We start from the raw sequence: 10,557 nt of genomic DNA, 5'->3' as shown, positions 1-10,557 counted from the left end.
ATTCTCATAAGGTTTTTCTACAACAGTTTCGCTAGAACCATGCAAAATCCTTATTCTTTTTCTTCTTTCTAGGTGCATTAGGTGCATCATTCTTAATTCTCCGAGAGTCTTTCTCAATTCTTTTAGGATGACCTTCAGGATATAAAGACCACTAGTAACTACTCTAATAGCATGATCATTCATTTTATTGTTCATCTCATTAAGCAAATCATTTTCTGATTTAGAAACTTGTCCTACTGAGTTTGAACCATAGAATCATATTTACATAAGCCTTTAACATCATTAGCAATTCTAAACATTAAATCACTCAGGCGTTCAATCATGATAGCATTACGTTTCAATTGATTACTAGTTTGCATATTGAAGTTTTCTTCCTTAACAATGAAATTATCAAATTCATCCAAACATTGACTAGGAGATTTATTATATGGAATATCACCCTCATCAAAGTTATAAAGAGAATTTGCCTCTACTACCTATGTCGGGATGTCAAGTCCACGTGTTTCTTCAATAGGTGGTAAATCCTTAACATCTTCAGATTTAACACCCTTTCCTTTCGTAGATTTCTTTGCCTCTTGAATATCTTCTCCTCTTCTTTGGAGTTGGACTAGGCAGTGGTTCAGGAAGTGTCCAATCATCAGCATTCCTCAATATATTACCCAGTAATTCCTGAGTCCATTCAACAGTTCATTCCCAGAAAACACGACCGGCACAACTATTTAGCGTAGAAGCATCAGCTAGTCCATTATAAAAGATATCAAGTATTTCATTTTTCCTAAGAGGATGATCTGTCAAAACATTTAATAATTGAAGCAACCTCCCCTAAGCTTGAGGGAGATGCTCTTCCTCAAATTGCACAAACTTACATATTTCCTGTAAGGCGGCTTGTTTCTAATGATCAAGATTTTTTTCCAAAGAAGTAATATATCATATCCTTGGGAGTACGCACACAACCATGAGCAAGAGTATTAAACCATTCTTTAGCATCCCCCTTTAATGAGAAAGGAAATAACTTAAGAATATAGTAGTAGCGAATTTTTCCTCATGAGCAAAAGGGTGGCTATGTCATTTAATTTAGTAAGATGTGGCACAACAGTTTCAGTTTCATAACCATGAAAATGATCGGATTCTACCAAAGTAATAAGTTTAGGATCAATGGAGAATTCATAATCCTTATCAGTAACAAAGATAGGAGAGGTTGCAAACATAGAATCATATTTCATTCTTCCTAACATAGCCTTTTCATTCAGCTTACAATCAAGAAATTCTTCAGTAATCTGCCCATCCATAACATAACCTTGAGGTACCTTAGGCATTTCAAATCTAGTAGGAGAGCTAGGCATAATAGGTGAATCATAATTTTTAGTAGTTTATGTAGTCTCAAGTTCTTTAGCTTTCACAATTTTTTCATCAAGAAATTCACCTAGTGGCACAGTTTCATCAAGCAAAGTATTGGCATCATCACAAGTTTCATTTACAACAGAAGTAGTATCGTCAATTACTTGTGACACATCACAATGAATAGCAGGTGGTGGTGTCGTGAGCCTACTTAAAACATAAGGTGAATCAAGTACGGAGATAGATGGCGGTTCCTTACATCCCCTCATCTTAGATAGTACAATCTTGGTCTTGGCGTCTTTCTGATTCTTCATAGTGATCAACAGATAAATAATTCTGAAGTGAACTCAATAAATAGAGCTATGCTCCCCGGCAACGGTGCCAGGAAAAAGGTCTTGGTAACCCACAAGTATATGGGATCGCGATAGTCTTCCAGGGTAGCATTTCAAAAAAAAAATATTTGACACAAGGGGAGTCAAAGAATGTTTTCTTACTGTTATTTATAATGTTTTTATCCATAATAATGCTTTTTGGAGTAATTCTAATGCATTTTCTCTCATAATATGCAAGGTATACACAAAGAGGGAGAATTCCGGCAGCTGGAAATCTGAACTTGGAAAAGCTACGTCAGGTGATAATCCCCAAGTGGAGGGAATCATCATAGCAATTCCCAAAGGTGGAAGTGATAAGTATGGAGTGTCGAACCCATAAGGAGCTAAAGGTAAGATCAATATTCTCTCAAGTCCTATCTGCCACTGATACGACTATACGTACACCGAATGTTTGCTTCCAACTAGAAACGAGAAATAAAACTACATTGTGGGTATGAAGAGGGTAAGTTTGCATGGTATCTGAGAGATAAAATATAAAAGTAGGTGTTGTTATCATAAAGTTACAATCTATTACTAAATATTGTAAATAGCGAGTGTGGAATAATGGTGGATTGGTGTGTGGAATTGTCTTAGGCAATTGTTAACAAGACCGATAGTCGTCATTGCAATTTCATATGAGGGAGAGGCATAAGCTAACATACTTTCTCTTCTTGGATCATATGCACTTATGATTGGAACTCTAGCAAGCATCCGCAACTACTAAAGATCATTAAGGTAAAACCCAACCATAGCATTAAAGCATCAAGTCCCCTTTATCCCATACGCAACAACCCCCTTACTCAGGTTTATGCTTCTGTCACTCAAGCAACCCACTATAAGAGAATCATGAACGTATTGAAACACCCTATAGCAGGAATCCCTCATGCTTGAGCGACACAGAGGGCACAATAGGACAACACCAAAATAAGAGATACAAATCATACCAATCTAGATCATCCATCAACCCAAAGACGAAGGATATCTACTCAAAACATCATAGGATGGCAACACATCATTGGATCATAATATGTGGCATAAAGCACCATGTTCAAGTAGGGATTATAGCAGGGTGCGGGAGAGTGGACCGCGTAAAAGAGATGAGGATGGTGATGATGATGGTGGTGGTGATGAAGACGATCACCGCGGCGATGATTCCCCTCCCGATGGCACTCCGATGCCACTGAGAGAGAGGAGGAGAGGTTCTCCCCCTTGTGCTTCCTCCTCCATGGCCTCCACCTGGATGGGGAGAGGTTCTCCCTCTGGTCCTTGACATTCATGGTGATGATGGCCCCTCCGGGATACTTCTCCATAGCCTCCGGTGATGATTGCCCCAGTGGCGTTCCGGCGCCACCGGGAGAGAGGGGGAGAGAGCCCTTCTTCTTCTTCTTCTTCTTCTTCTTCCTTGACCTTCTCCCTAGATGGGAGAAGGGTTTCCCCTCTGGTCCTTGGTCTCCATGGCATGGGAGGGGCGAGAGCCCCTCCGAGATTGGATCTGTCTCTCTGTCTCTCTCTATTTCTGTGCTCCCAGATCTGGCCTTTCACCGTTTCTTATATTTCCAGAGATCCGTAACTCTGATTGGATTGAAATTTGAACACGATTTTTATCCGGATATTAGCTTTCTTGTGGCGAAAGAAGGGCACCAACCGCCTTAAGGGGTGTCCACGAGGGTCAGGGGCGCGCCCTGCCTCGTGGCCCCCTCGAACATCATCTCACGTTGATTACACTTCCCAAAATTCACATATATTCCAAAAATATCTCTGTCAGTTTTTATCCCGTTTGGACTCAGTTTTATATGAATTTTCTGCGAAACAAAAAACAGCATCAAACAGGAACTGACACTGGGCACTGGATCAATATGTTAGTCCCAAAAATAGTATAAAAAGTTACCAAAAGTATATGAAAGTTGTATAATATTGGCATGGAACAATCAAAAATTATAGATACGACGGAGACGTATCATCAGGCCACCTATTATGCACAACTCCAAATGAGCTGAAACTTCACGGAGAATTTTTATGGAATATTTGAGGAATATTGGAGCAAAAAACTACTAGATGGGGCCCACCAGGTGGTCACAACCCACCTGGGCGCGCCAGGCCCCCCAGGCGCACCCTGGTGGGTTGTGGCCTCCTCGGCCCACCTCCGGTGCCCATCTTCTAGTATATAAGTCATTTTGACCTAGAAAAAATAAGGAGAGGACTTTCGGGACGGAGCGCCGTCGCCTCGAGGCGGAACTTGGGCAGGAGCACTTTTGCCCTCCGGCGGAGCAATTCTGCCGGGGGAACTTCCCTCCCGAAGGGGGAAATCATCGTCGTCATCATCACCGACAACTCTCCCATCTTGGAGAGGGCAATCTCCATCAACATCTTCAACAGCACCATCTCCTCTCAAACCCTAGTTCATCTCTTGTGTTCAATCTTGTTACCGGAACTATAGATTGGTGCTTGTGGGTGACTAGTAGTGTTGATTACATCTTGTAGTTGATTACTATATGGTTTATTTGGTGGAAGATTATATGTGCAGATCCAATATGCTATTTAATACCCCTCTGATCTTGATCATGATCATCGTTTGTGAGTAGTTACTTTTGTTCTTGAGGTCACGGGATAAATCATGTTGCAAGTAATCATGTGAACTTGATATGTGTTTGATATTTTGATAGTATGTATGTTGTGATTCCCTTAGTGGTGTCATGTGAACGTCGACTACATGACACTTCACCATATTTGGGCCTAAGGGAATGCATTGTGGAGTAGCAATTAGATGATGGGTTGCGAGAGTGGCAGAAGCTTAAATCCCAGTTTATGCGCTATTCCGTAAGGGATCGATTGGATCCAAAAGTTTAATGCTATGGTTAGAATTTATTCTTAATACTTTTCTCGTAGTTGCGGATGCTTGCGGGAGGGTTAATTATAAGTAGGAGGTTTGTTCAAATAAGAACAGCACCTAAGCACCGGTCCACCCACATATCAAGTTATCAAAGTACCGAACACGAATTAAGCCAACATGATGAAAGTGACTAGATGAAATTCCCGTGTACCCTCAAGAATGCTTTGCTTATCATAAGAGACCTTTTTGGCCTGTCTTTTGCCTCAAAAGGATTGGGCTACCTTGCTGCACTTTTGTTACTACTATCGTTACTTGCTCGTTACAAATTATCTTGCTATGAAACTACTCTGTTGCTTACAATTTCAACACTTGCAGACATTATCTTGCTGAAAACCATTTGTCAGTTCCTTCTGCTCCTCGTTGGGTTCGACACTCTTACTTATCGAAAAGAGCTACAACTGATCCCCTATACTTGTGGGTCATCATTTAGCAGTTGAGTTGTCAATTGAACCACACTTGGAAAGCTAAATATCTGCACTAAAGTATTTAGTAGCACAGTAGTATGATAGTTTCATACTAGTGGTAAGAGTAGCATTAGTAGCGATGACAGTAATAGTAGCAGTATTGTAGTGATTGTAACAGTAGCAACAACAATAGTAACTCGGCAAAGATCAATATGAGCAAAGTATAGTCATTGGATCATTGATGGATATTTGTGTTGGATGTCATTCATCACCTAACAATCACAACCTAGAGCGATACACAATAGCTCCAACTCATCAATTCAATGTAGGCATGTATTCTGTATATAGTCATACGTGTTTATAATAACAACTTGCATGATATCTTTTGTCCTACCCTCCTGTGGCAGCGGGGTCCGTAAGGAAATCTAAGGGATATTAAGTCCTCCTTTTAATAGAGAATCATAACAAAGTACAAACACATGGTGAATACATGAGCTCCTCGAAGTATAGTCATCCCCAGAGAGTATCCCAGTTATTGTCACCTCCGGGTCCATGGTTCAGAATAATAACAAGCGCAAACAACTAGAAGATAGGATCAAGAACTCAAATATATTGATGAAAACATAGAGGGTTTAGATCTGAAATCATGGCACTCAATCCCTAGTGACAAGCATTAGGCATAGCAAAGTCATAGCTACATCAATCTTAGAACATAGTGGATATTAGGGATCAAGCCCTAATAAATTGACTCGATTACATGATAAATATCATCCAACTCCATCACCGTCCAGCAAACCTACAAAGGAATTACTCACTCACGGGGGTGAGCATCATGAAATTGTTGATGAAGGATGGTTGATGATGATGACGACGGCGAAGAATCCCCCTCTCGGGAGCCCCAAATGGACTCCAAAACAGCCCTCGTGATGAAGAACAAGAGGTGGTAGCAGCTCCGTATAGTAAAACATGATGAACCTTTTTCTCTCTTTTTTTCTCGGGGAAAAAGAATTTATAGGCTTGGAATTTGGTCAGACGGCCACCTGTGTGACCCATAAGGCATCAGGGTGCGCCCTAGGGGTAGGCGCGCCCTGTTGCCTTGTGAGCAACTGATGGCGCCTACCCAGTGGATCTTCATTCCAATATTATTTATATATTTAATAAAAAAATCTCCGCAAAGTTTCGTCCGACTCCGAGAACTTTTATTTCTGACAAAAAACAACATCATTGTAGTTCTGCTAAAAACAGTCTCGGTCTGGGTTAGTTTCATTCAAATCATGCAAATTAGAGTCCAAACCAATAGCAAAAGTGTTTGGAAAAGTAGATACGATGAAGACGTATCAGTCCACGTCCATGAGCTAGGGTAGGTTCAACATGGTCTTCACTTCTCAGTTCGCCGGTCCTCACAGGCACGACAATGTCAACATCCTGGTGGTGGGGTGTAACTTGCTTAGTCCGCTTAGATAATGGGGCCGACTAAGCGGACGGCACTATCTTACTCATGGTCTTCTTCTGGTGGGTGAAACTGGTCTTGTGCTTGTTGCATTAGCGAAGAGACAACTAAGAAATTACTAGCCTCTTCGCCACCAGAAGGCATCCTCTCTTGAGGAGATCTCTCAGCCAACCAATAAGGGGCACCTTGAGTCCGTCAAATAGTTAGAAATCTTTCCAGCGATGAACAATCGGGTTTCTCTAGTGAGACCTCAATTGACTTGGGGGCTATTGTCGGGGTTATACTCACGGGGTAGGTCCAAGTATGGAAATATCTCGGTTAAGAGCCATAGCCCATCAAGGAGACGGTCTAGAAGAATGTGGGTGAAGGGCAATACTTCCATCCCACAAGCGTTACGGCCCAAGATAGTGAAAGCTAAAGAGGTTCTCATGATCAGGCCAAGTCATAACAGTTGGATCCTACACCCCCAGATGGAGAAGGCCCAACAATCGGTCACCATGAAGGCGGGAGCAGTCGGACATTCTGCGGTCGGTTGCGACCTAGGATAAATGACCCCCACAATGTCTTAATTACTTCTGTTACCTAACGGTGTTATAATCTAGTTAAATAAGGCAATTACTAGCCGTAATGACTATGAGGAGTCGGCCATGAACAACATTAATACCAGCCCGTTATGACACCCCTCCTAGCACACTCTATATAAGCTGGGAGGAGGGCACCGGACTAAGGGTTGAACTCTTTCATAGTGTACCTTACGCCAAGAGTTAAAAGCATCACAGAAGTAGGGAATTACCTCCACTAGAGAGGGTCTGAATATGTACAAATCCATGCGTGTACTCCCGTCCGTACTGATCGATAGATATCATTGCCTCTACATAGAAACCCCTTATAGCATTGTCTAGATTATATCCACGACAGCTTTGGACCTGGTGTGGGGAAAGACCGATTTAAGCGTTCCTATTCAGCTAGACCAGTGGGAGCTTTAAACATGAAACGGGCCATGATTTAGGTGCAAGGCAAGCAATCAAACAGGCCAAAACTACATGGCGCGGCCTGACGCAATGTAGGCTATGGCTACCAAACACGCCAATGTGTATGGCTCCATTTTGTTTCATACCGGCATACAAGTTTTTCTTTCTCTCCCTCAGTGCATGCCGTAGATTGGCTGTTCAATTTTTCAACGTGTGCAATCGTCTACCTAGCAGAGTACAACGGTTGCCATTAAAATACTATTGAGATCCAATCTCTGGCAGCTCTTTTGTTTGTTTGTTTTTTTGTTAATTTTTTATTTTGCACAGAACACTTTCTGAAAAATACCAAAATACTTCCTTTGTTTCTAAATATTTGTCTTTCTAGAGATTTCAACAAGTGACTACATACGAAGCAAAATGAGTGAATCTACACTCTAAATATGCATATATACATCCGTATGTGGTAGTCTATTTGAAATCTCTAAAAAGATAAATATTTAGGAACGAAGGGAGTATATATGTGTAAGGCCAAAAAAGAAAACCAAATCTGTACTGTTTATTCTAAGGATACTTGTGCTACGGATTATTTATCGGAAAAACTAACTGGCAACCAATCGCTGAGAGGGGTGACAAGCGAACCCTTCTTAGTGGTAGTTTTAGTTTGAGATGAGATCAAAAGATAGCCGTTTAAAAATGAAAATTGCTTACAGAAACAGTCATCTCACTCTGAATAAACTGTCATCCACTCAAACTAGAAGTGTCACTGAAATCGTTCGCAAATGCCACTCCCTCCTGACGACCGTTCGCCAGCTAAAGGGTCCTTATTTTATTAACTTTAGGACAGATGTCAGATGTGTCAGAGGGATCTTAGGGTGTTGGATGGTCGCCTTGTCAGTTGGCTCATCTGTTAAGATACAGTGAACATATAAAGGTAGTATATGGCTATACATAGTGAGTTGCTGTGAGGCACGGCGAGTACCTGCTAAATTTGGACCTTCGAGCTTAATGGCGCAAGGTATGAAGTGAATATTTGCCTGTTTCTTACTCTGTTAATTGCGTTGAGAAAATATTCCTTTGTCATTCATTGTACGAAAGATTCAGTGATCCAAATTGCGAAATGTGTGCACCATATGATTGTTCTAGTTCTAGAGTGCTGGAGTGATAGCAGTCCGGCCCTGCTAGAGAGCCATCACGATCCTATTTTGTCACTGAAATTTTTACCTATATTCTGCTAGTTAGTTTGTGTGCTGACTACTACAGTAATTTTTGCGTGCAGATGCAGGAGTCCCAAATGTTGACTCGCACAGCGATTTGGAGGCAGGGAAGAAACAAGCGCCGGCCAAACGATCTGAGATGGCGCGGGCTGTCTCCATCTCCAAGGTCCGTATGCAATTCCGTGGTTTGGACGGCAACAGCTACACGCCGCAGTACGTGCCGATTGGGCCGTACCATCTAAGCTGTTCGTCCCCACGGACTGAAAAAGAGAAGCTGTGCGGTGTCTCCTTCCTGAAGAGCCTCTCGGACGAACACACTCTAGCGCGACTAGTGGAGAAGTTGGAGCCACGAGCGAGGGAGTGTTACGCCGATGGCGTTGGCCAACTCACGCCGGAGCAGTTTTCCGGTATGCTGCTGCGCGACGGGTGCTACCTGCTTCTTCTGTTTGTTCATTATGTGACAGCTGGGGCATGCGGCAATGGCGGCGCTTCGACGGCGGCCGGTGGGGTCTCCGACAGCGCGGTGGTGCGCGACACCGTGTTCCTTGTTGAGAACCAGATACCTCTCTTCGTGCTTGAGAAGATCCACGAGCACATCGCAGGAGGCGCTGGCATGTCCGTCCTCGAAAGCATCGCCGTCTCTGTCCAGGAGCTTCTGCAGGCGCAGCTCTACATCAGCAAGAAGCTGCGGCCGGCGCCGCGGCAGGCGTCCCACTTGCTGCACCTGGTGCATCACTACTTTCAGCCAACCAATCCGCTACCGGAAATGGCAGCGAGCACGGCACGGCGCACCGGCCGGTGGCGCCGGGCGACGGAGTACGGCCGGTACGGCGGCATGCGGTTCAAGCGCCGGGTCTTCGCGAGCGGGGAGGAGTGGACCGTCCTCGACGTGCGCCTTAAGCGAGGCACGCTGTGCATCCCCCACCTGCGAGTCGACAGCAACACGTGGACCGTCCTGCATAACCTGATGGCGCTGGAGGAGCACGTCCCACGGAGGCCCGTCACGGCGTACTGCCTCTTCATGTCGCAGGTGGCCGGCACGGTGGAGGACGTGAAGCTACTGGTTAACGCAGGGATCGTCGAGCACTTCCTGCCGAGTGACGAGCAGGTCGCTCAAGGCTTCGCGGACCTCTGCAATGGGGTGGTCATGGACGTCGACAACCTTGACCGGAACTACCTCAAGCCCATCTGGCACAAGCTGCAGGAACGCTGCCAGAGCCGCGTGTTTAGATTCATGGGATGGTTCTGCCATGACCGGCACCTCGGTATGGCTATCGCGTTCCTTATGGCTGTCGTCGTCTTGGTTTGTCAAGTGACGCAGACGTTCTATGCAGTTACCGGCCGGAGGTGAACGAGGTCGACAACGTCCCAAATAGTTCTCGGAGCATGACTCGATCATATCCGACATTTAGGGTACGTCGGGGTGGATTTTCTCATGTTTATTTCCTTTTGAGGGGAGAGTGCTTTGTTGTTGTTTTTTTCCTTTTGAGGGGAGTGTGCTTTGTTGTTTTGTCGGTTGAATGAACGCTAGTCTCATAGTTACTTTTTTTCGTTTCCTCTTTTGTTCCCTCCCTTTTAAAAGAGCCCGATGTGTTGGTAACGGCATCTCCAACACTCCCTAAATCAGACACCGTATTTGTCTGCGGACCAATGGGGACCATTCCACGGACACCGATACGGAAACCGGCTATCCAGCTGTAGTCGCATACATTTCAAACAAAACAAACCGGACAATTACACGTAAACCGAATGATTTTCATTTAAACCAGACAAAAACATTTACATTCTCAACATATTTCAACTAAACTATAATGGACTAGGCTAGGCTACTCTAACCTAGTCTATTACCGACCGCGCGGGGCCCCATTCCAGCGACATGTCTTCCCTATGTCCGGCAGCCCTCTCACTGGAACACCTTG

General features: G+C 44.0%; 1 protein-coding gene across 1 annotated transcript; it reads left to right on the top strand.

The window, feature by feature from the left end:
• The first annotated feature begins 8,365 nt into the window (after window positions 1-8,365).
• LOC125534647 (UPF0481 protein At3g47200) lies at window positions 8,366-10,193 on the top strand. The gene is made up of 2 exons (XM_048697815.2): window positions 8,366-8,439; window positions 8,701-10,193. Exons 1-2 carry the CDS (start codon window positions 8,430-8,432, stop codon window positions 9,987-9,989), a joined length of 1,299 nt encoding a protein of 432 aa, XP_048553772.2. The 5' UTR covers window positions 8,366-8,429; the 3' UTR covers window positions 9,990-10,193.
• The last annotated feature ends 364 nt before the right edge of the window (window positions 10,194-10,557 follow it).

This window comes from Triticum urartu, chromosome 2A (genome assembly GCF_056163025.1).
Source record: "Triticum urartu cultivar PI428250 chromosome 2A, HENAU_Tu73, whole genome shotgun sequence".
Lineage (NCBI taxonomy): Eukaryota > Viridiplantae > Streptophyta > Magnoliopsida > Poales > Poaceae > Triticum > Triticum urartu.
Note: the sequence above shows the minus strand (reverse complement) of the source record. Positions and strands in the feature narration are given on the sequence as shown.